The 23,558-nt window shown below is 39.4% G+C and overlaps 3 protein-coding genes, 2 non-coding genes and 1 pseudogene across 10 annotated transcripts; 3 read left to right on the top strand and 3 right to left on the bottom strand.

Moving 5' to 3' along the window:
- Nucleotides 1-478: 478 nt before the first annotated feature.
- On the top strand, nucleotides 479-6,909 carry zgc:153935 (uncharacterized protein LOC777611 homolog). 2 transcript variants are annotated; one of them, XR_010165994.1, is made up of 7 exons: nucleotides 479-741; nucleotides 1,840-1,974; nucleotides 2,189-2,311; nucleotides 2,706-2,855; nucleotides 5,274-5,462; nucleotides 5,545-6,013; nucleotides 6,044-6,909. XR_010165994.1 is itself a non-coding variant. In XM_063885420.1 (6 exons), the coding sequence occupies exons 1-6, from the start codon at nucleotides 535-537 to the stop codon at nucleotides 5,653-5,655; spliced, it is 915 nt and encodes a 304-aa protein (XP_063741490.1). In that variant the 5' UTR covers nucleotides 479-534; the 3' UTR covers nucleotides 5,656-6,909. The 2 variants fall into 2 exon arrangements, 1 of the variants encoding a protein (XP_063741490.1); XM_063885420.1 differs by having other exon boundaries at nucleotides 5,545-6,909.
- A 4-nt stretch (nucleotides 6,910-6,913) lies between these two features.
- LOC134865736 (granulocyte-macrophage colony-stimulating factor receptor subunit alpha-like) lies at nucleotides 6,914-12,838 on the bottom strand. 3 transcript variants are annotated; one of them, XM_063885416.1, is made up of 10 exons: nucleotides 12,778-12,838; nucleotides 12,101-12,174; nucleotides 11,677-11,729; nucleotides 11,392-11,546; nucleotides 11,110-11,285; nucleotides 10,528-10,700; nucleotides 9,884-10,028; nucleotides 9,656-9,761; nucleotides 7,713-7,794; nucleotides 6,914-7,631 (listed from the first exon to the last, which is right to left on the bottom strand). In XM_063885416.1, exons 2-10 carry the CDS (start codon nucleotides 12,165-12,167, stop codon nucleotides 7,554-7,556), a joined length of 1,035 nt encoding a protein of 344 aa, XP_063741486.1. In that variant the 5' UTR covers nucleotides 12,168-12,174; nucleotides 12,778-12,838; the 3' UTR covers nucleotides 6,914-7,553. The 3 variants fall into 3 exon arrangements, with proteins under 3 accessions (XP_063741486.1, XP_063741488.1, XP_063741489.1); XM_063885418.1 differs by having other exon boundaries at nucleotides 6,914-7,613; XM_063885419.1 differs by lacking the exon at nucleotides 11,392-11,546 and having other exon boundaries at nucleotides 12,778-12,796.
- Nucleotides 12,839-13,420: 582 nt separating this feature from the next.
- trnae-cuc (transfer RNA glutamic acid (anticodon CUC)) lies at nucleotides 13,421-13,492 on the bottom strand. The gene has a single exon. It is a non-coding gene; the product is annotated as a tRNA-Glu (tRNA).
- A 345-nt stretch (nucleotides 13,493-13,837) lies between these two features.
- Nucleotides 13,838-15,755, top strand: LOC134866406 (caspase-8-like; annotated as a pseudogene).
- A 3,661-nt stretch (nucleotides 15,756-19,416) lies between these two features.
- Nucleotides 19,417-19,488, bottom strand: trnae-cuc (transfer RNA glutamic acid (anticodon CUC)). The gene has a single exon. It is a non-coding gene; the product is annotated as a tRNA-Glu (tRNA).
- Nucleotides 19,489-19,709: 221 nt separating this feature from the next.
- On the top strand, nucleotides 19,710-23,139 carry LOC134865672 (caspase-8-like). 3 transcript variants are annotated; one of them, XM_063885334.1, is made up of 6 exons: nucleotides 19,710-19,832; nucleotides 20,182-20,528; nucleotides 20,641-20,666; nucleotides 21,890-21,989; nucleotides 22,070-22,616; nucleotides 22,774-23,139. In XM_063885334.1, the coding sequence occupies exons 2-6, from the start codon at nucleotides 20,189-20,191 to the stop codon at nucleotides 22,919-22,921; spliced, it is 1,161 nt and encodes a 386-aa protein (XP_063741404.1). In that variant the 5' UTR covers nucleotides 19,710-19,832; nucleotides 20,182-20,188; the 3' UTR covers nucleotides 22,922-23,139. The 3 variants fall into 3 exon arrangements, with proteins under 3 accessions (XP_063741404.1, XP_063741403.1, XP_063741405.1); XM_063885333.1 differs by having other exon boundaries at nucleotides 19,759-19,930; XM_063885335.1 differs by lacking the exons at nucleotides 20,641-20,666; nucleotides 21,890-21,989 and having other exon boundaries at nucleotides 19,759-19,930.
- Nucleotides 23,140-23,558: the final 419 nt, after the last annotated feature.

Here is a 23,558-nt window from a genome sequence, read left to right as displayed (position 1 = left end):
TGGTAGATACTAAAAAAGTAGAAAGATTACTTTTAAGCATTTTACTAGTATAACATTGATGAAATCATGACAGATAGATAAAGAAAGAAAAAATATAAAAATAAAAGCATGTGAACTGAACATGACGTTTTCTTTCGAGCCACCTTATGTAAGCAGAAACTTAAATCCTCTATAAGGTTTGCATTCTTTTAATGAACCTGGTTTAGAATTCTAGGAGCCAGGGCCTATTATTGGCATTAGTCTCCCAAAATCATTTAGAAACATTTCTTAAAGCGGTTAAACAAACTGGTGGCCATCCTGAAAAAGTGGGCACTATTATAGCAGATGCTTTTTTGGTGGGAGCTGCTTTCGAAAAAGCCCCGACACCACACCTGGACAAACATGAGCACAACAGCGTCGTGTTTCTAAAGCAGACGGCGCCATCCTGTGGCCGGCTGTGATGCCAGCACAGAGAAGGTGGAGCTAAACATTGGGAGTTAGCCTGAACTTGCCCTTCTTCCTTGTCATGTTTTGATATCGCCAAGTAATGCCGACATGGGTCTCAAGGAGCTGGAGGCCCGTCTCAACGACAAAGGCTATAAAAACTGGCTGAAAGCAAGCCGTTGTCTGTTCATCCTGAAGGACGGACTACACCCCTTCATCAACCGCCAAATGAAGGCTTTCCACGGAGACCTCCTCAATAAGAAAGCTCAGCTGCGGACACCGTGTGAGACTGCTTCATGCAAACCCAAAGGGAATGAGGTTAGATTATCCTGTAAACTATGCTTAGTCTTGGTCTTTTCATTCTTATTTCTACACCACTTTCATGTGGTAAACTACAGGGGTTTAAAATAAACTGTACATTTACTCAGGTACTGTACTTGGAACTTTGAGGGACTCAATGTTTTGCTACTTTGTACTTCTACTACTGATCAGAGTTAAAACATGTACTTTTACTCCACTACATGTATTTACTACCTTTAATTACTTTGCAGATTTGGAACAGTAATGTCAACACTTAAAATAAGACTTGAGTTACACCTGGAGTAAATTCACAAGCTACCCTGCAGTATACAAAGTCATTAAAACTAGCTGCACCTTTACCAACTTTGATAACACTTGAATGATCAATAATTATAAAACATACAATATATATATTCTGAAATTAGCCAATCTGCACAATGAGTGGTACTTCAAGTTTATTTGGCTGCTAATACTTTTGTACTTTTTCTTAAGTGACATTTTGATTACAGGACTTTTACTTGTAACAGAGTATTCCTAGACTGAGATATTTCCACTTTTACTTAAGTACAAGATATGTGTACTTCTACCGCCTCTGGTATACTGTTATTATCAGTTGATGGGGACAATATCATCCCATATGGCCAATTACCTCTTACAATAGCTGCAGCTGTACAAGTGGTAGTGATATAATAAACTAATATTTTGGAATGAATAGTTTGAGTGTCGGGTATGAACGGTGTAAACCTTTCCAGTGCTACGTTCAATACTACTTAAACATTTATACAGTTTAACCTTTTCTGATGATCACCAATGCATTGAATAGAAGTTGGGGGGCAGTAGTTGTCAGTTTAACTTTTATATACAGTTATGAAGTTTCAGGTGCATGTAGTTTCTCTGTTACAAGTGTCACAAATATTCTGCACAAAGTGTAAAAACATTTAGAAAGTTAACAGCACTGTGAAAGAAGTTAATCTGCACATCACTAAGTGTGTATCACATAACTGGTGTGTGTGTGTGTGTGTGTGTGTGTGTGTGTGTGTGTGTGTGTGTGTGTGTGTGTGTGTGTGTGTGTGTGTGTGTGTGTGTGTGTGTGTGTGTGTGTGTGTGTGTGTGTAGCTCTCCTCAGCATGCAAGAACTGTTCAGAGTGGCAGACAGTGATCCTGAGTCACCACCGACAGCCAAAAGCCACAGTGAACTGGGATAACTGTCTCCCTCCCAACTGGAGAACAGACCACTGGGAACTGGCTAAGGTCATCTAAACACTACTCAAAACACTTAACTTAAATCTGAAGTTAATGCCATTAAATATAATCATATCATCTTACTATAACATTGTAAAAGAGCAGATTTGTGTTGATCAACTAATCAATTCCTCACAAAGCTTAGTGTTTATTGTCACAATAAACAATTAACTGTCTCAAAAGGATCTGTAGATTCATCATCTCTCTGTCTCTGTTTCTCCAGGCCTACATGCCTCGGGGTCAGGGGAAAGTGAAGGGGGCCGATCAATGTGATGCCTCGGCTCTGCTCAACCTGATAAATTACTGTGACTGTTTCCAGTCTGTGGATTCAAAATGTGTGAGAGAGGTAAACTATTCAAAACTTTAAAATGGGCATTAAAGCACACAGTGAAAAAATGTATACTCCTTTTGAGATTTCCTTTGATCTTAAAGCATGTTATCATGAGTTAATTGAAACTGAAAATACTAATATCACACAAAGTATGGGCATATGTCCTCTTCAATCAATCTCTGTACACGATTTCTAAATTGTGCATATGCATGGTTCTATTTTATAAATCTCCCCTGGGATTGTATCCTAGGGAGTTAATAAAAAATAATTTACATTATTAAACTGATATCCAGCTGCCTTAACAAAAAAAAGTGTATGTGAACGCTAGAAACTAACCTCAGGAAAAACACCGGAATAAATCAAACATATTTACAATGGTTTTCATCCACAACACTGTGCAATGTTCCAGGTGATCCGTTACAGGAACGAGTTGATGCACTCCTGTGAGTTGCATGTGAAAGATGAATGGATGAGACACTTTCAGAATGCTTTGAAGAAGCTGATGCAGCAGTTCAGCAACGTACCACAGATGGCAGCAGTTGTACAACAGATCAAGGAGGTGAGCATGTTTAGGATTATATTAGATTAGATTTATTTTTCAGATACAGTGAAATTGGACCTCTGCATTTAACCCATCCTAGTACTAGGAGCAGGTTTCAAGGTTTCAAGGTTTTATTGGTCATATGCACAGCATATACAGCGTATATGTTGGCAATGAAAATCTTATGTCCCATGCTCCTCCAACAACTCAACATACATGGTGCAAAAGATAAATAAAATAGTGCAAAAAGAGAGAAGAATATTTACAATAACAACAATAAAGATTTAAGGATGTGAAATATATACATATGTGGAATACATTGAAAGTATTTAAATACTTTACACTGTTGAATGAGGAGGTATGGACAGATGCATATATTATGTATAACAGATGTATATGGCAGATTTGTATAATATATAGATATGTGTACTACAAACAGATATGTATGGCAGATGTGTATAATATATATATATATATATATATATATATATATATATGTATGTGTGTACTATAAACAGATGTGAGTAGACATTCACAGAGCTCAGGAGCTCAGCAGTCTTATAGCCTGTGGTATAAAACTGTCTCTGAGTCTGGTGGTCTTGGTCCGGATGCTGCGGTACCGTCTGCCAGACGGCAGCAGACAGAACAGATTGTTGCTGGGGTGATGGGGGTCCTTTAATATCCTACCGGCCTTCTTCCTACACCGCTGGGTGTAGAGGTCCTCCATGGATGGCAGCTCCGTCCTGGTGATGTGCTGAGCAGTTTTCACCACCCTCTGTAGAGTCTTACGGTTGAGGGCAGTGCAACTGCCATACCAGGCGGTGATGCAGCCAGTCAGGATACTCTCGATGGTGCACCTGTAGAAGTTGCAGAGTATCTTGGAGTCCATGTTGAACTTCCGCAGCCTGCGGAGGAAGAAGAGCCGCTGTCGAGCCGTCTTGGATATGACCCTGGTGTGATGTGTCCATGTCAGGTCCTCACTGATGTTTACCCCGAGGAACCTGAAGCTGCTGACTCTCTCCACAGGAGTCCCGTTGATGGTGATGGGTGTGTGTGCCTCTCCCTGCCTCTTCCTGTAGTCCACAATCAGCTCCTTTGTTTTGCTGACGTTGAGATGGAGGTTGTTGTTCTGGCACCAAGATGTCAGGGCTCGGACCTCCTCTCTGTATGCCGTCTCTTCGCCGTCTGTGATCAGGCTGATGACGGTCGTGTCGTCAGCAAACTTGATGATGGTGTTGGAGCTGTGTGTGGCCACGCAGTCATGCGTGAACAGGGAGTAGAGGAGAGGGCTGAGCACACAACCCTGAGGGGCTCCAATGTTGAGGGTCAAGGTCACTGAGCTTAATGATGAGCTTGGAGGGCACAGTGGTGTTGAATGCTGAACTATAGTCAATGAACAGCATTCTCACATAAGTGTTTCTCCGGTCCAGGTGGGAGAGGGCAGTGTGGAGGGTGAGGGAGATGGCATCATCCGTGGACCTGTTTTCCCTGTAGGCAAACTGCAGGGGGTCCAGTGAGTCAGGGAGGGAGGAGGTGATAAAAGGTTTGACTAACCGCTAACAGCAGTGGGCAGGAATTGTACTTGCCCAGGGAGCAATGGGGTTGGGTCTAGTGCCTTGCTCAAGGGCACCATGGCAGTGCCCAGAAGGTGAACTGGGACTTCTCCAAGCACCAGTCCACACTCCATATCAAGGCCTTTTAGGGGACTTGAACCGGTGAATCTATGGTTCCCAGGCCAAGTCCCTACAGACTGTCTGTACGGCTGCTGTTAATGTGCCTCATTAGTTATCAAATTAGTCAATCTAGTTTATCAAAAACCTATATTTTTGTAGTTTCAATCAAACAAGATTTTATCCTATGTGATTATAAAGAAGGGTGAATGTTTAAAATGCAGCATTTTTACTCTCAGTCCTCCTGACTGCGCCCATTCGTGATGTAGGGTCAGTCTTACCCACCCAGGCTCCTACCAGTATGCACAGTTCATCATGCACAAAAATGTGTTAATCCACTCAAATTGCTTTCATTGCTTTGGGTTTCAGAAAAAGAGAGAAAATTAAAAAGGGGATGGAAGGAGATAAAAATAAAGAGTTTGATTATAAAACATTCAAAATGAAATACAAATCCCAACAAAATGAGATTATAAGAGGTAACATTGTTTACGTTACGTTAAAGACGTCTTTGTATTGTCTTACATGAAAATCTAATCTTATTAGCATGCTTATTGATTATCGGGACTTTGTTGGCAGATTCAGATCCTAAAATTATATAATATGGATCCAGTGGTATGGGTAATATGGCGCTCCCTATTTGTTCGGAGCAGCTGGCTCAAACATATTTTGCCATTCTTCCCAAAAAATAAATACTGTTATGATGTCATAGTTGCAGCCATGTTGTTTTGCATCACAGTTTGTGTGACTTTGAGTTCTGTTTGTCCAGATGCTGTCTGTAGATTTGTCCATATGTGTATCGGGTTTGGACTCCATCGATTCTGACGCCATGGGTGGATTAGAGTGTGATTCTGTCAGCCAAGGGGAGCCCAGCGCTGACTTAATCAGCCAGTGGGAAGCTGAGTTGCTACAAGAGAGGCTGCAGGAGTTACTGCACGCTGCTGACCACGATACACAGGTGCAAAGAACAAAAGAGTTCACGTACATTTTACATACAGAAAGATGTCACATGACTTGGACTGACTCTGTCTCTTCCCTAGGGCACTGAGCAGCTGAAGAGCCTGAGCAGCTTCCTGCAGGCCAACAAAGATCTGGGAGAGAGGTTTTCTGCAGAGCTCCAAGCCATCGACTCACTTCAGGCCAGAGAATAAGAGAAGTGGTGAAAAAAGGAATGATGAGCAAATTGTGCAATATCTTTTGATATTTACTATCAAAAATAAGTCAAGGTCAGAATTGAAGCAGGTTATTGTGTAGGAGAGAAACTCCCTCTGAAGGGAACTTTGGGATTTTAGACTTGCAGACCTTTTAAATGCACAAAAACCTTTATAAAACACTACAGGAAAGGGAAAACCCCAAAAGCGTTAATAGGGCCAATTTTAAAGTCCAATTTGTAAATAAAGATGGAATTGACAGTTGTTTACTACTTGAAATCTAAGTCTAAAGTATCTGCAAAGTATTCCGCCCAACCATGAATGTGTGAAACGCAGAGAGTTGTTTATTATTATAAAGGTAATAAACAACTCTGTGCATATTATAAAGATAATAAACAACTCTGTGCATATTATAAAGATAATATGCGCTGGGCTGCCATTGGCTTATCATAAAGATAGTAAACACCTCTGACCCACAATTGTTGCTTTATAGATTGAACCATTTGACTTGAACCCACAGTGATGTGCAGAAACAAGCTCAGTCTCTTCTTATCAGTGCTTTAAACTTCTCCTCTATCTGTTTTTTAACTTTTATTTTTACACAGTTGCTATAAAAAAACATGTTTCTGCTTATTCTTGCCCTGATACACTAGTCAATTCCTGACTGATATTGCCTTACACGTAAAATCATTTCCCAGGTCCTTTCTACCCAGTTTGTACAAGGGTATAAAATAAACACTGACACTGGATCTGTTTTTGATCAGGTGTCAGGTACAAGGTAACAGGACAGAATTAGGTGGTCTATGTTTTTTTTTAAAAGTAGTTATGGTGAATTGACGTAATTTAACACGTGTCCCGTTTATGTTTGAATTTAATTCTTAAACCAAACTTTAGTCTGAGCTCATATGCTAAGAGTCTGCTTTATGAAACAGCTTTATTAACCCTGTTCAGTTTGACTGACTTGTTGCTTTAGCTTTAACAGACAGATAGGATTAAAACAATTGAAAATGCTGAAATTGTGTAACTGGCTCTACTGGCTCCCATGTTCACGATAATGTTAATTTCAATATTTTAGTTTTTTAAATTTCATTGAACCGGTTTGATGCCCCTCCAAACTATTGTGTCTGTATGCTTTGTTTGTGTTTTGTTTTTTTCTAAATGTTTAGTTATGCTTTTGCTGTTTTTGTCCTCTGTAGACTCCCATTGGAACACCATGTATAATCAGGATACATAAATAAAATCAGTTCAAAGGCGTACACGATATTATAACATTATCCACTTTAATTCATATGAAAAATGTACAAAAAGGTAAGCACAAGCGCTCCATCAACATTTCAGGTTCATTTAACTAGTAAGTTTATACATAGCAGAGAGATTTTCATCAAAACTCTCAACTGACACTTCCTCTTTTTAAATGAAAGAACAAAAACGTAAACAAGTTAATGAAAGAAGCTGGGCAAAATATATTTTCACATTATAGTCAGAATCAGAATACCTTTATTCGTCCCACAGAGGGGAAATGTTCATTTGTACAGCAGAAAGAGCCAAAGCCAGCTTTATATCATCACACCCAAGATACAAAGAATATAAACTATAAGCATACAATTTCAAAGCATATTGTACAGTTATTGCTGTACACATTTACATCCCGTGTTGCTAAACCTTCCCAAACATGTTGGCCTGACTGGACTGTATGGTTATTAAGAAATGAGGGACATAAGGTCAAATGAAAACAAACCTACACACACTTCGCTAGCACTCAACACAGTTAAGCTTGTTGCTGAAACATATTAGAACTTGAAAATGCACAATGACAAAAAAAAAAGAAAAGGTCCAGCAGAAACCTCAGGCATAATTCAAAATGTAAATGTGTCCTTCCCATCTGGCTTTTACAATGTCTACCCGGGCTTTTGCTCCATGTCTTCCACCTCTGTTATCTCCTCCGCAGGCTCAGCTGACTGATTAGGGTGGACGAACTGATTAACAACACAATACATTGTTACAGAAGTGGTCGCGGTTGGGTTAACGGTTACGACATCTGTACAGTATGTACTTACATTGAATGTGTCATTTTTTTCCAGGAAATGTTGGTACTTTTGTGGTGGGCGTGGAATCGGAGGAAACAGGACCTTAGACAGCCTGAAACACGAGCATAGTAACAAATGTCAGTAGATGTTTTGGTATAACTTTCTACCAAAATGAACATCATATGTGCCCTTCGATGCTTTTTAGTCTGCTCAGAGCCTAGAACTATATAATTTTAGCACTTTTAAATATTCAAAATGTTTAAACACTATAGTGGGTGTAGAACGTCTTGTCATTGAAAATGTGTAATGATATATATTCTTCATAGTAAATGAGCCAAGGCCATTGAGTCTGAGTTTTCAAAAAATAATTAATTGTATCATTTCTTGCTTGAGAAAAAATTAAACGGGTCCCACAGACCGGAACACCATGATTTGACCATGAACAGAAGAGGTGTCTCATCTCTATTTATCAACATCACCTGATGGAAAAAAATAATAATTTAAAACATTTTATGTTATGCAAAACTAATGTATTTTATATCTAGTTTTTTCCAATGTACAGAAAAATGTGTTTGAATGTGTATTTTTTTGTGAAAAACTAGTGAATTATCCTAATGGAACCATGATCTGTGAGAGGTGAATAACACAAGTGCACTAAATATGTATTGATAGTAATAAGAGGTACAAACAATGTACAAACAAAGAAATCAGGATGTTGGGGTTTCTGACAATTTTTGAATAATTAAACATGCAGGGTCACATTGACCAGGAATATTTTGACAGTTACAGAAAAACGAATATAACAGAAGGGTTATCTGATTTATTGTCACGGCTTGCGAGAAGTAAGGACCCAGGTGCAGAACAAGGTTACTTTATTGTCTGTTGTCAGACAAAAGCAAGGCCAAAGAAGACAAAAACAAAACACTCACTCTCTCAACATAAACATTCAACATCAAGGATCTGACAACAAACAGAACTTAAATACCAGCAGGACTAATCACATAGACAAGACATAGGTTGAGAGGGAGGAAAAACACAGGAGCACCAGGTGATCCCAATCAGGTAATCAAACAGAAGGGAAAACACAGAGACAGGAAGCAGACACAGACATACGACAGGGGGTGAACACTTTCCAAAATAAAACTGGAATACAGACAGACCGTGGCAATTCAAAATAAAACCGAAAAATAAACATTGTGACATTCATAAGTTGTTATTATTGTTATAAACAATTGTAACATAAGTTATTATGAGTGCTTAAAGCAATAACTACAGTTTTAAGTAGGTTATAATGATAAGTGTGTGTTAATGCATTATAGACCTGGACGTAAAAAGTGTAACACACATTTTAGGACACACAGCTGCCCTTTATGACATTGGATAAACTAATATCTTTCTAGTTTTAATTTCAATTTCAAAATTAAAAGTTAGACATATAAAGTGAAACTGCTATAAATGGAAGAAAAGATGCACATCCTTCCTTAATGTTCTTGAGAATTTCATGTTGTGTTCTCCCATGTGTCTCTGTGGGGGGTTTCTGTGTTAACATTAAGGAAATTTAGGTGTCCGTCTTTTGTGGCTTTACAGAAAAAAAGAGCACCGCAACCACTCATACACTCCTTTTACTTCTCTTTTCTTTGTATTATAACTTCCCCCAATCTGTTGACATTTAAAAGACAGCACAGAGTGTCTGTTGTCAGATTAGAAACCGTTTACTGAGGCGGAATACAAATAATATAAAATAGCCTCTGAGGAGCTTTACGTGTGTGTGTGTGTGTGTGTGTGTGTGTGTGTGTGTGTGTGTGTGTGTGTGTGTGTGTGTGTGTGTGTGTGTGTGTGTGTGTGTGTGTGTGTGTGTGTGTGTGTGTGTGTGTGTGTGTGTGTGTGTGTGTGTGTGTGTGAATGTGTGTGTGTGAGTGTGTGTGTAACATCAATCATCATGCTAGTTATTCAGAGGGAGACAGAAACAGTACCTCTGATGGCGGAGAAGCAACAGCACAGCCAGGAGGATCATGGGTATTCCAAGTGAAATTGAGACGATCACCAGATTGTTGAATTTGTAAGTGGACTTTTCCACAGCTGTAATCACACATACACACATGAAGATGAAAAAAATTATACATTGTGTGTGGATGGATGGGGATGATTTAAAGTCGCCAGCCCAGATCACTATTGGAGAAAATCTGAAAAGCAGCACCCACTGACAGCGTGGCTCCATTCACTCCATTCAAGATAATTCACACAAATGTTGCTCTTCCTCGTCCTCATCCTCACTCTGTAGTTGGAAGAGAGATCTACATTGGTCTCTCTATAGGACCGCTGCTCAGTAAACTCTTTGCGTGTTTCCTGTTTAAAAAGAAAATAAAGGATCAAGAAAATAATGCACTACACTTACTAAGTGTCTATAATGCATTATACATACTTATATTTGTTCTGCTTATAGCACTGTTATCATTGCTAAAAGGACTTGTAAATAATACTTTATAGCAACAATCAACACATGATAAAGTATTTTATATCTAGTGTTATAATACTTCGTCATTTTCACTTACTAACTTTTGAATGCAAAGACAGCTTTACAAAAGAAAATACGCATTTTAAAAAAATATTAAGAAAAAGAAAAACACAATTTACAAAATATTATAAAGTATTACAAGTTCAAAAATAGTGTGTAGTATAACATATGATCTTATGAGACATTATTAGGTCCTTACTTTATATGTAATTAATGTTACAAAGCAGACAGATTAATCCTTTATGTTTATTTTGATAGTTAATAGGGATATGAATGAATTAGAAGTATGTTTGTAATGCATTTTAAGGCATCATAGAAAGTGTAACCTACGTTATTGAATAATTGACATCCATATCCCCACACACATGGCTGCTCACTGATGTCCAGCTGGTATTCAAAGCAGGAGGAGTGAATGTCAACTCTACTTTGGGGCAGATCCCATGTCACCAACAGACCTCCATCTTTGATTGATGCACTGATGTTTGGCGGTGGAGACAGGACCTCTGTGGCACAAACAACGACAACATTTGTAGAATAATTATTAAAAAATCAGGCTGAATGTCTGCTTTGGACTCTAACTGGAAGAGTAACTATTATACTGTATATATATTCCCAAACTGGGATTTCTGCTAGCAACTAAGCTAACAACCACATGTTCCAATTGCGAATGAATAAACAAGCTCTCCTCTCTCTTTTTATATGGTAAAAATGGTTTGATTATTTTGATGTAGGACACGAAAATTGTCTCTCACTCCATTATCAAGTTTATTTCATCGTGAAATTACCCTGTTGCTTAGCTTTTGACCCCAATCAGTATCTGCATCTTCTAACAGCGCTCTCAAGAAACAAGATGGGAAAACCCATCCGGTTCTCCCCTACTCAACAACTCAATGAGGGTTTGTCTTGTATTACCTAGCATGTTGAGGTCGTATTTAGAGGTGTAGAATGTCCACTTGTCATGCAGGGTGACGTTGAAGTGTAGGATTAAAAGTGACAACTTGTCATCAGGCAGAGCCAAAGACCTTGATCCGACTTTCTCCTCAGATGACAGGTCAGCAGACTGAACTGATTTGTCACCATCACAGATGCTGGTTGAAAAGAGAGGGAAAAAGATGCATTGTATTGTAAGTATACCTTTAATTATTCATAAAAACCCTCTATGTCACATGTCTAATGTATCATTTTAAAAAATACCTGATGTTGACAAAGAGCTGAGTATCCTGATGTAAGGTGTTAAATGACCAGGAGCAGTTAAGTATATTTGTTGGGTAAAGGAGGCAGTGAAACTTATTATATAGCTGATCCATCTCTACATAATGCAGTTGCACTGACGTAGTCTGTACATCGATCTGAAAACAGTTCCACAAAAATCGAGAACAGAATATAGAAATCAGAAAATACATCTGCAAGTAGGAATCTTTTAAATGTGACTTTGTCACCTTTGGACAATAGAAAAATAGAAAGAAATTGATTTCTCACCTCATCAGAAGCCCTTTTATCCTCACAGACATCTGAAATGTTAACTTCCGCCTCTATTAAAGAAGTAAATACATTTAGATTTTAAGCACAGGGAGAAATTAAAGGCAACAGATGGTCCAGTTCTAACTTTAAAGATGCTCACACATATGTGGACCAATGTAAGCATCGATGCATTTCCATTTAAATTCCAAAAAAGGATGAAAGCATATTTTTTTTCAAAGTACAACATACTTAATTAATTTACATTTTGGGGTATTTTCCGTGATTTAGGAAGAATTATAGGAAGCCGATCACTGTGATAGAATTTACAAGGAAATTGAAGTTCGGCACCACCCTAAGGAAGCAAGATAACCAATCTATTGTGTGTGTGTGTGTGTTTGTGTGTGTGTGCGTGCCTGTGTGTACGTGCCTGTGTGTTACCTACCTATTTGTAAAGCAAACAAAACCAGCAAACTGGACCAAAGTATTGGATGTGCAGGAAACAGCTTCATGGCATACCTAAGGGTTTTAGACAAACATACACACACACACACACACACACACACACACACACACACACACACACACACACACACACACACACACACACACACAAACACAAACACAAACAAACACACACACACACAACAACACACACATAAACAGAAACACATTACTATTACTCCATAATCCTGGGCATACAGTGTCTGGCACCAAAGTACATAGAGAACCTCTTGTATCGTTCCACATTAACACATTTCCTGCCTGTTAATACTTCCCCTTTTTAAGTGCTTACATTTAGTGACTGACAGTAACACATATTTATGCCCTATAATCAAATTCAAAGAAACAGCTTTCCTCGTATTAATCTTACTTTTTTACGTCATGCGGAAAAAAGCTTTTACATTTTCCACAGAAAAAGAAAAAGTTATCAATGCTTTGTTTTGTTTTCACCCTGCTAAACTTTCTCTCTAAAAAGTGACAAATGGATAAACCATATATAAAGGGATGATGATTAGCTATTCTAGGTCTAAGCTTCCTTGAATACAATTTTAAAGAATCCATTTATAGTACAATGAAACAATTGTACTGTAGTAAATAGTAGTAATCAGAAACCGTTACCTCCCGTGGTCCTTCTACTCTGACAGAACTCTCAGTGACTGAAGACGGTGAAACATTTCTGGAGAAAGACGAAGCATGACGTCACACACTGTACAAAGCTTCAGGAAACATTAGGCTTCTTCGTGTTACTTCATCTGTCTTTTTTTGATAAATACAATACAAAATCAAAATAATTCTTAGTTTTCTGACAGAATTTGATAATTAATACAGTAAAAACTAAAGTGGGAGACAAAGACAATGGAAAATTACTGAAATATGTTCATTTTCTAAAAATAAATTGAGAAGGTTGTGACCTTGACATTTCTAAAATGTTTTATACATTTGTTGAACTTGCACTGGTACATTGACTTCAATTCAATTAAACCTGGGATTTAATGTAGAAGTGTTCCAAAGTTTTTGGGATATTGCTTTGTCTTGCCTTGAAAATATATTACTACTACAACTATATGCTGATAATTTAGATACAAAAAAATTCGAATCAAAATATAAAAACCATTATGATAAATTAGTATTCCTTAAGGAAGCAGATATTCACTGAATGAAATTGAAATTGAATTGTTGTTGTTGTTGTATTTGTTGTGGCTTTTAGACAGCGATTTAAGAATAATACAGAATTATGCATGTCTTAAAAACAAAAGAGTAGTTCCCTGACCGGGAATCGAACCCGGGCCGCGGCGGTGAGAGCGCCGAATCCTAACCACTAGACCACCAGGGAAGGGTAATTCATCGAAGGAAGATTGCCTTTTTCTAAGTGGCTAGACTCCTTTCAACCTTCACAATAATTAGCTTTGTTCTAAATAAATATGTGTTGTGCTATTGAAAGCACCATTTGTCGGAGGATATGAAAACACCACTGACTTAACTGTTCGTCTACTGTCATTACCTCTCTACAACGACCCACAGTTAAATGCTGATAAACTTCCGCTAGCTGGTGAACTATCCATCCATCCATCTTCTCCCGCTTTTCCGTCAGGGTCGCGGAGGTAACAGCTCCAGCAGAGAGCCCCAAACTTTCCTTTCCCTGGCCACATCAACCAGCTCTGACTGGGGGATTCCAAGGCGCTCCCAGGCCAGTGAAGAGATATAATCCCTCCACCTGGTCCTAGGTCTACCCCTCGGTCTCTTCCCAGCTGGACGTGCCTGGAACACCTCCCTAGGGAGGCGCCCAGGTGGCATCCTCACTAGGTGCCCGAACCACCTCAACTGGCTCCTTTCAACGCGAAGGAGCAGCGGTTCTACTCCGAGTCCCTCCCGGATGACTGAACTTCTCACCTTATCCCTAAGGGAGATGCCAGCCACCCTGCGGAGAAATCCCATTTCGGCCGCTTGTATCCGCGATCTCGTTCTTTCGGTCATGACCCATCCTTCATGACCAAAGGTGAGGGTAGGAACGAAGATGGCCCGGTAGACAGAGAGCTTTGCCTTCTGGCTCAGCTCTCTTTTCGTCACAACGGTGCGGCAAAGCGACTGCAGTACCGCTCCCGCTGCTCCGATTCTCCGGCCCATCTCACGCTCCATTGTTCCCTCACTCGAGAACAAGACCCCGAGATACTTGAACTCCTTCACTTGGGGTAAGGCTTCATTCCCTACCTGGAGTGGACAATCCATCGGTTTCCTGCTGAGAACCATGGCCTCAGATTTGGAGGTGCTGATCCTCATCCCAGCCGCTTCACACTCGGCCGCGAACCGATCCAGTGAGTGCTGAAGGTCACAGACCGATGAAGCCATTAGGACCACATCATCTGCAAAAAGCAGTGGTGCAATCCTTAGCCCACCGAACTGCAAACCCCCTCCCCCACGACTACGCCTCGAAATCCTGTCCATGAATATCACAAACAGGATTGGTGACAAAGCGCAGCCCTGGCGGAGGCCAACCCTCACCGGAAAACGGTCCGACGTGCTGCCGAGGACCCGGACACAGCTCTCGCTTTGGGAGTACAGAGATTGGATGGCCCTGAGCAAAGACCCCCTCACCCCATACTCCCGCAGCACCTCCCACAGTATCTCCCTGGAACCCTGTCATACGCCTTGGAAAAAGAAAAGCCTGGCAGAGGTCTTCAGCTGGCTGAGGTTCAGAGTGCTGATGTGTAAAGACCAAACCAAGGACCAGAGGACCCTCTCTGCTGAAGGAGTTCAATGTCAAGGAGTGGACTCACAGCAGATTCATCGATCTTCAAGAGGCCCCTAAGCATGGCGATGCCTTCATCTGCTGTATTCTTAGTCACTCGTATTTGGGATTGATGACGAGCCCCTCGCTATCAAAGAAATAACGAAAACCTTCATGGCATCTCATCAATCTACCCTTACTGCCAAGCCCAAAGTGTTCCTGATCCAGGCCTGCCAGGGAGTGGCTCCACATCCTGGGGTGTTATCAAAAGATCTGCAGGCTGATAACCCTCACCCGATATTCATCCCTCAGGAATCAGATGTTCTGGTTAATATTGCCACTGTCGAAGATTGTGAGGCTTTTAGAAACACAAAAACGGGGAGCTGGTTCATCCAATCTGTCTGTAAGCATTTGAAGGAGGGCTGTCCGAGGTAAATGTGAAACTCAACATTAATGATATTGAAATATCCGGAAGATTCAGTAGATATAAATCTGATGATAAGATCGTTAGCATGTATATTTTACACTTCACTTACTGGGACCATCTTGTGATAATAACATGTTTTTCTACACCTCATATGGTTTTAGGAATGAAGAAATTGAAGTCATCCTCCGCCGCGTGAACAATGAAGTAGCCCAGAAAGAGGGCAGTGCAGTGCCTGGTGCAAGAAAGCAGACGCCCGAAATTAGGCACACCCTGAGGAAGAGACTTGTGTTGACTCTACATCGAAACTGAAGCCTCATCACCCAAAATAATGCTAACCAAATGTGTCTACCAAATGTCTTGGTTAAGGAAGTATAATCAGGTGGGGGGTTTTCTTAAAATGCAATTAATAGATTTTTATAATAATTAATCTGTCTATGTTTTTCATCATCACATTAAATCATTTTTCTTTTATATTATAACAGATTTTCTTTGCAGAATAAATCAGTTTTTATACCCAAAGAATAATGATCACTGGTTGGTTCATGTTTTAATAACGGGGGTAGGGGGGTGCACATAAGATTTGTCAAGTTGCTCTTTTTCACTGGAATTTTCTACAAACAGAAGCCCTACATGATTCAACATTTGTATACAGGGGCGTGTTTTTTTTGTGTGTGTGTGGGGGGGGGGGGGAAACAGAAACACATTACTATTACTGTCTGGCACAAAAGTACATAGAGAACCTCTTGTATCGTTCCACATTAACACATTTCCTGCCTGTTAATACTTCCCCTTTTTAAGTGCTTACATTTAGTGACTGACAGTAACACATATTTATGCCCTATAATCAAATTCAAAGAAACAGCTTTCCTCGTATTAATCTTACTTTTTTACGTCATGCGGAAAAAAGCTTTTACATTTTCCACTAAAAAAGAAAAAGTTATCAATGCTTTGTTTTGTTTTCACCCTGCTAAACTTTCTCTCTTACAGTTTTTTACAATTGCTTGAACACAATTTTGGAAACCATCCTGGTTTTATCAAAATGCTTAACACAATTCACACAACCACACACCCAAACTGCAAAATACCTCATATATCCTGCAAAATGAAGCACTGCAACCAAAACTACATATACCATTATGAAAATCAAACCTTTGCACCAAACGGCACACACCAACTTCACACTGTTGGGCAAAAGGTAAAGCACTAACCTCTTTAGTAAGCTTTACCATAATACTAAAATAGTTCAAATTGTTGAAAAATTCTTCAGATTGTTCACATGCACAGAAATATTTGCAGATACACACACATGCTGCTGTTATTTTTTATTTTTCACCAAAAAAGTAAATGCAAAAAATGCACAGCAGATACATTGGAGTGAGCAAAAATATGCTAACAAAAAACAGTAAACTGAAAAAGAAAACTACAGAAAAAATGTGCAGAAAAAATATATATGAAAAAAAGAGGTGAGAAAAATACTGTAGTTAGGCAGCATCTTGCTGCATAGCTGGATCTGGTCACAATGCCTCGTCCACATCACAGGCAATATCTTCCCTTGCCAGACTTCGAGGGAAGAAGCGCCTTGAGTGCCTTATCCATCCCTGAATCGCACCCACATCAATTTCATCACATGCCTCTTCCATAGCCTGCAAAAGAGGCATGCGCACAAAGGGCTGCCGGTCGTAAACCTTCCACCGCCATGCTGAAAAGGACTCTCCTATGGGGTTCAAAAATGGTGAGTATGGTGGGAGGTATTGCACGACAAATGGTGGGTGGTCAGCAAACTAGGTTTGGACTGGGGCTGCACGATGAAAGCTCACGTTGTCCCATACTATAACATACCTGTTTCTTCGATGCTCTGCATCATTCATACGCTCTGGTGGTATGAGAATATTGTGGAGTCTGTCCAGAAATGTGAGACAATGGGCTGTGTTGTATGGTCCAAGGTTGGCATGACGGTGGAGGACACCATGCGTATTGGAGATGGCAGTGCACATTGTGATGTTCCCACCACGTTGGCCAGGAACATCTATAATGGCTCTGTGGCCAATGACGTTCCTTCCCCTTCTTCTGGTCTCTGCTAAGTTGAACCCAGCCTCATCTATAAAGATGAACTCATGCGGGATTGCATGAGCATCCATTTCCAGAACTCCCTAGAAACAAAGAACAAAAATCAGTCAATATAGTGTTATCAGTACACTGGGAAACAATGTTGCATGCAGTGTACTGTAGTCAATATTGTACTCAGATCCACATATGCTCTTCTGAGCTCTTTGTGTCTTTGAGAGTTTCTCTCAAAAGGCACCTTATAAAGTTGTTTCATACTGATTTGGTTTCGCTCGAGAACGCGAGCCAATGTGGACAAACTGACTTGTTGAATGTTGTTGAATATGGTGTTGTCTTGGATGATGTGACTTTGAATATCTCTTAATCTGATTTCATTACTTTCCAAAACCAAGTTTACAATGGCAGCTTCCTGTACCCCAGTGAACATTAGGCCCCTTCCTCCACCATGGTTGCGTCTCTCAGTCCTTTAGAAAAACAAAAAAACTAAAACATAGGGCAATGCAGCCTGAAGATATTTCCCCCACAGTAGAGTAAATGATACAGGAAACGTGTACAGTAAGTGTATGACATCAGTCATTCATGAAGTAAACAGGTGTCACCCAACTGATACACTATGAAATGGCGTGTACTACAAAGTGTGAAAGAAATTTTGGTTGCATACCTGTGCTCCAGTCTAAATGTCCGGATGACAGAGGCGACAGTAAAACGGCTCAAGTTGGGCTGCACTCTCTGTCCAGCCTCTCGCATTGTCAGCCCATGGTTGATGACATGATCAACTCAGGTTGCTCTGATTTCATTTGAAAGTTGTTGTCTTTGGCCATGAACTCCTCTACCAGCTCTACCCCTACCTCTCACTCTTCCTCCTCCTCTCATTCTCACCCTTCCTCTTCCTCTCTCTGCGACGTTTTCCATTGTTGTTGTAAAACAAAGATGCTCACCTGTGGTGCTTTTATAGTGCTTACTTCCTGATTGAAGTGCTAACAATTAAGCATTGAGGTGTTTGGCCAGGTGGCACATATTTTGGCCAATTAGCTCATGAAGTGTTATTTTGACAGTGTTTTGATATGGCAAACATGTGATTTTGTGTCAGATTGTTGTGTCTTATGCAGAGAATCGTGTTCAGTGCATTTAAAAAGTGCCATTTTGGATTGCAAAATGTGTGTAAAGCAGAAAATGTGTTTAGAGTTTTGGAGACTTGAGAAGAGGTTTTGCTCTCTGTGTGTCAGTTTAAATAATTGTGCTATGCATGTCATTTTATTGTGTTAGCAACTGTAAAAAACTGTAAAAGTGACAAATGGATAAACCATATATAAAGGGATGATGATTAGCTATTTTAGGTCTAAGCTTCCTTGAATACAATTTTAAAGAATCCATCTACAGTACAATGTTGAAAATAGTAGTAATAAGAAACCGTTACCTCCCGTGGTCCTTCTACTCTGACAGAACTCTCAGTGACTGAAGACGGTGAAACATTTCTGGGGAAAGAAAAAGCATGCACAAAGCTTCAGGAAACATTAGGCTACTTCCTGTTACTTCATTTGTCTTTTTTTGATAAATACAATACAAAATCAAAATATTTCTTAGCTTTTCTGAAGCAATGTGTTGATAATAAATACAGTAAAAACTAAAGTGGGAGACAAAGACAATGGAAAATTACTGAAATATGTTCATTTTCTAAAAATAAATTGAGAAGGTTGTGACCTTGATATTTCTAAAATGTTTTATACATTTGTTGAACTTGCACTGGTACATTGACTTCAATTCAATTAAAACTGGGATTTAATGTAAAAGTGTTCCAAAGTTTTTGGGATATTGCTTTGTCTTGCCTTGAAAATATATTACTACTACAACTATATGTTGCTAATTTAGAGACAAAAAAATGAGAATCAAAATATAAAAACCATTATGATGAATTAGTATTCCTAAAGGAAGCAGATATTCACTGAATGAAATTGAAATGTAATTGTTTTTGTTGTTGTTGTTATATTTGTTGAGGCTTTTAGACAGCGACTTAAGAATGTCTTAAAAAACAAAAGAGTAGTTCCCTGACCGGGAATCGAACCCGGGCCGCGGCGGTGAGAGCGCCGAATCCTAACCACTAGACCACCAGGGAAGGGTAATTCAACGGAGGAAGATTGTCTTTTTCTAAGTGGCTAGACTCCTTTCAACCCTCACAATACTTTCTTACCTTTGTTTTAAATAAATATGTGTTGTGCTATTGAAAGCACCATTTGTCGGAGGATATGAAAACACCACTGACTTAACTGTTCGTCTACTGTCATTACCTCTTTACAACGACCCACAGTTAAATGCTGATAATCTTCCACTAGGTGGTGAACTAGCGCCACAAAAACACCCAAATCCACTAACCTAAAACACATTGGTCCTAAAGAGGATTTCCGATTTTTGAAATCGAAAGCAGATCTGCTGTTCCCACGGGCACGAGGAAGAGACACGGTACAATTTACTGAAACATTGTGTTTCTTTGTTTGATTTGCAGTAGTTACCTTTAGCAACTTTACTTAATGCCATCATCGTAGGAAATCGTTTCAAAAGTAAGCCGATATATAGCATGTTAGCATGAATTTCAAAACTAAAACTACACATTTCAAGCGATGTTGCCCAGTTTTTAAAGTAATGTTTGATGCTGTATTTTGTTGCTTTTAAAACTCATTTAAAATGATCAATTTTATTTGTTGTGCCAGATTATGACACGCAGTTCTACGGAAGAGTTCACCATGTTCATAGCTAAAAAAAATAGACCAGTGCATTTACTATGCGTGTTGTTTTCGTCTGTATTTGTCAGATTCAGCATGGCAGCCAAAGAACTTATGAGAAGTAATAAGACATCTATTCAGGAGACTTTGTGTGCAGACTACATGCTAATCCTCAACAAAGCTGTTCAGAACAACCTGATAACTTCACGTGAGTACAACAATCTGAAAGGGATCAACAGACTAAATGAAGAGGGCCACGTTGTGGAGTTTGTGGATAAGGTCATGAACAAAGGAGAGGAGACCTGCCAAGCCTTCCTGACCCTTCTGCAAACTGATGACGAAATCCAGCAGACGTACCCTCAGCTGAAGAACATGCTGAAGAAGGAAACCTGCCTCTTACCTTACTCTGTCCAAGCTTGTTCAGATGAAAACACCGGTACGTTAAGAATTAAATAAATAATATGCATGCCAAATGTTTGTAAGTGAGGTTGAGGTTTTAAAATGGGACGTTTGTAAAAGGTCCTTCTGTTTCCCTCTTATTCCTGCAGATGATCAGAAACAAATGCGACAAGAGGTGAGATAACCTAATATTGAAAAAGCACACTTAATGCAAAAAGGCTTGAGTCAGGGTTTTTAGTTAGCCTTTGTCAAAGAGAAACAATTTACATATTTATAATCCTGTATTAACATATATATTAGTAGCTTTGTAATACTGTTCTAACTAATAGGATAAGATTGAAATTGGTTAAGAGTAATAAAGGAAAAAAGTAAAGTTAAAGAGCTATGAGTCTAGATATCATCTTACATTAATGACGTGGTAATACTGCATAAGTGTAATGTCTTTGTTCAAAATAATGCATTATAGTAGTGATGTCATTTCCCATATTTACCTGATTTTTCTGTCTGTTCTATTTGTCTTTTAATGCTGCAGATAGATGTAAAAAAATCATTCATATGTGAATGCAAGCACCAACATCTCCTCTGGGCCATTTTTTTTTTTTTTAAAAGCTGTTAGCCACTCTAATTTTGAAAAAGGCAACCAATTTCCAAGATGTCCGTACTTTCCAGCAGAGGAATCAAATTCTGTGATTTTGGTTTTGAATAACAGCCAAATTCTCTATTTAGAAAACTCTTCACAGCTTTTTTCTGTCATTTTAAAAAACTGAATGTAAACATGTGGGGCTTATTAGAAAACATTTGGGAAACTAAACCACACTTATATTAATTCTAGTCTTCTATATTAGCTAAATTAGCTTCCAACAGTAAACACCATGATTTCACCAGTGTACCTATACAGTACTGCACTCCTTCACCCCAAAATACCCCTACCACCTCAACTACCGTGCATGTTAAGCTACCCAGGTTTCCATTGGCAGATTATTTAGATTGTATGGCTTGGCCAGCTTCTGAATCATTCCTGGTTTCTACTTGGTCATTTATGTAAGATTTGACACCAATATCATTCATAGGTCAAGTGAACGGGATTGTATGGCAAAAAAAAGACATTTCTGAGCCATTATTGCTGACCATCTTGAAAATTGCTCTCATCTTGGATTTTGGAGTGGCTAACAGGCTCTTTCAAGAGACTACACTTAAAAGAGTTTGTGTTTTTAGTTTAAATAGTAGTATATTTAATTATCTGCAGCACTAATTAACTATTATATCTACATAACTATCATTATTCATCAAAAACCTTAACGTGGAAATATTTTGTGGAAATCCACATAGCCCAGCCCTAATCCATTCCAGTTAGTGTCATCATTATGTGTTTGTGTGAAATTGTTACTGCTGTTGCAGGAATATGAGTTGAACAGCCAGCCCACCGGCCTCTGCCTGATCATCAACAACGTAAATTTTTTGTATAGTAAAGGGAGAACTGGATCTGATAAAGATGTTGGTATGTTACAGAGTAGATAGATTTACATTCTTATCCCGTTTTTGCCTGTTGAAGTCTAACTAGGTTTTATTTCACTGCAGAAAGCCTGGCAGAGGTCTTCAGCTGGCTGAGGTTCAGAGTGCTGATGTGTAAAGACCAAACCAAGGACCAGATGAAGCGAGTGCTGGAATGCTTTGCTTCTCAGTGTGACCCCTCTCTGCTGAAGGAGTTCAATGTCAAGGAGTGGACTCACAGCAGATTCATCGATCTTCAAGAGGCCCCTAAGCATGGCGATGCCTTCATCTGCTGTGTTCTTAGTCACGGAAACAAGGGCGTCGTATTTGGGATTGATGACGAGCCCCTCGCTATCAAAGAAATAACGAAAACCTTCATGGCATCTCATCAATCTCCCCTTACTGACAAGCCCAAAGTGTTCCTGATCCAGGCCTGCCAGGGAGTGGCTCCACATCCTGGGGTGTTATTAAAAGATCTGCAGGGTGATAACCCTCACCCGATATTCATCCCTCAGGAATCAGATGTTCTGGTTAATATTGCCACTGTCGAAGATTGTGAGGCTTTTAGAAACATAAAAACGGGGAGCTGGTTCATCCAATCTGTCTGTAAGCAGTTGAAGGAGGGCTGTCCGAGGTAAATGTGAAACTCAACATTAATGATATTGAAATATCCGGAAGATTCAGTAGATATAAATCTGATGATAAGATCGTTAGCATGTATATTTTACACTTCACTTACTGGGACCATCTTGTGATAATAACATGTCTTTCTACACCTCATATGGTTTTAGGAATGAAGAAATTGAAGTCATCCTCCGCCGCGTGAACAATGAAGTAGCCCAGAAAGAGGGCAGTTCAGTGCCTGGTGCAAGAAAGCAGATGCCCGAAATTAGGCACACCCTGAGGAAGAGACTTGTGTTGACTCCACATCGAAACTGAAGCCTCATCACCCAAAATAATGCAACTGCTAACCAAATGTGTCTACCAATTGTCTTAGTTAAGGAAGTATAATCAGGTGGGGGGTTTTCTTAAAATGCAATTAATAGATTTTTATAATAATTAATCTGTCTATGTTTTTCATCATCACATTAAATCATTTTCTTTTATATTATAACAGATTTTCTTTGCAGAATAAATCAGTTTTTATACCCAAAGAATGATGATCACTGGTTGGTTCATGTTTTAATAACGGGGGTAGGGGGGTATAAGATAAGATTTGTCAAGTTGTTCTTTTTCACTGGAATTTTCTACAAATTCCCTACATGAGATTTATGTGAAACCCACTGGTTTCATGGTGCTGCAGTGTTTTTCATAGACTCTGCCAGTTATTGTATCCCACCACAAAGCGTGTGTCAACAACTCTAGCTCCACCAAAAAGTTTACACGCAAAACAAAACACCTTATTCGTACTTTTGGAATACAGTAGCCAATCCCGCGCCACCTTTTCTCCATTGGACATTGAGCGAAAACAGTACGCTTTAGAAAAACACCTTTTACTCTTGTCTGATTTTGGATACAACCCATCAGGACATTTCTGTGGGCCATTTTCCACCATACACTGCCTAAATGAGTCCCT

Source organism: Eleginops maclovinus, chromosome 6 (genome assembly GCF_036324505.1).
Source record: "Eleginops maclovinus isolate JMC-PN-2008 ecotype Puerto Natales chromosome 6, JC_Emac_rtc_rv5, whole genome shotgun sequence".
Taxonomy (NCBI): domain Eukaryota; kingdom Metazoa; phylum Chordata; class Actinopteri; order Perciformes; family Eleginopidae; genus Eleginops; species Eleginops maclovinus.
Note: the sequence above shows the minus strand (reverse complement) of the source record. Positions and strands in the feature narration are given on the sequence as shown.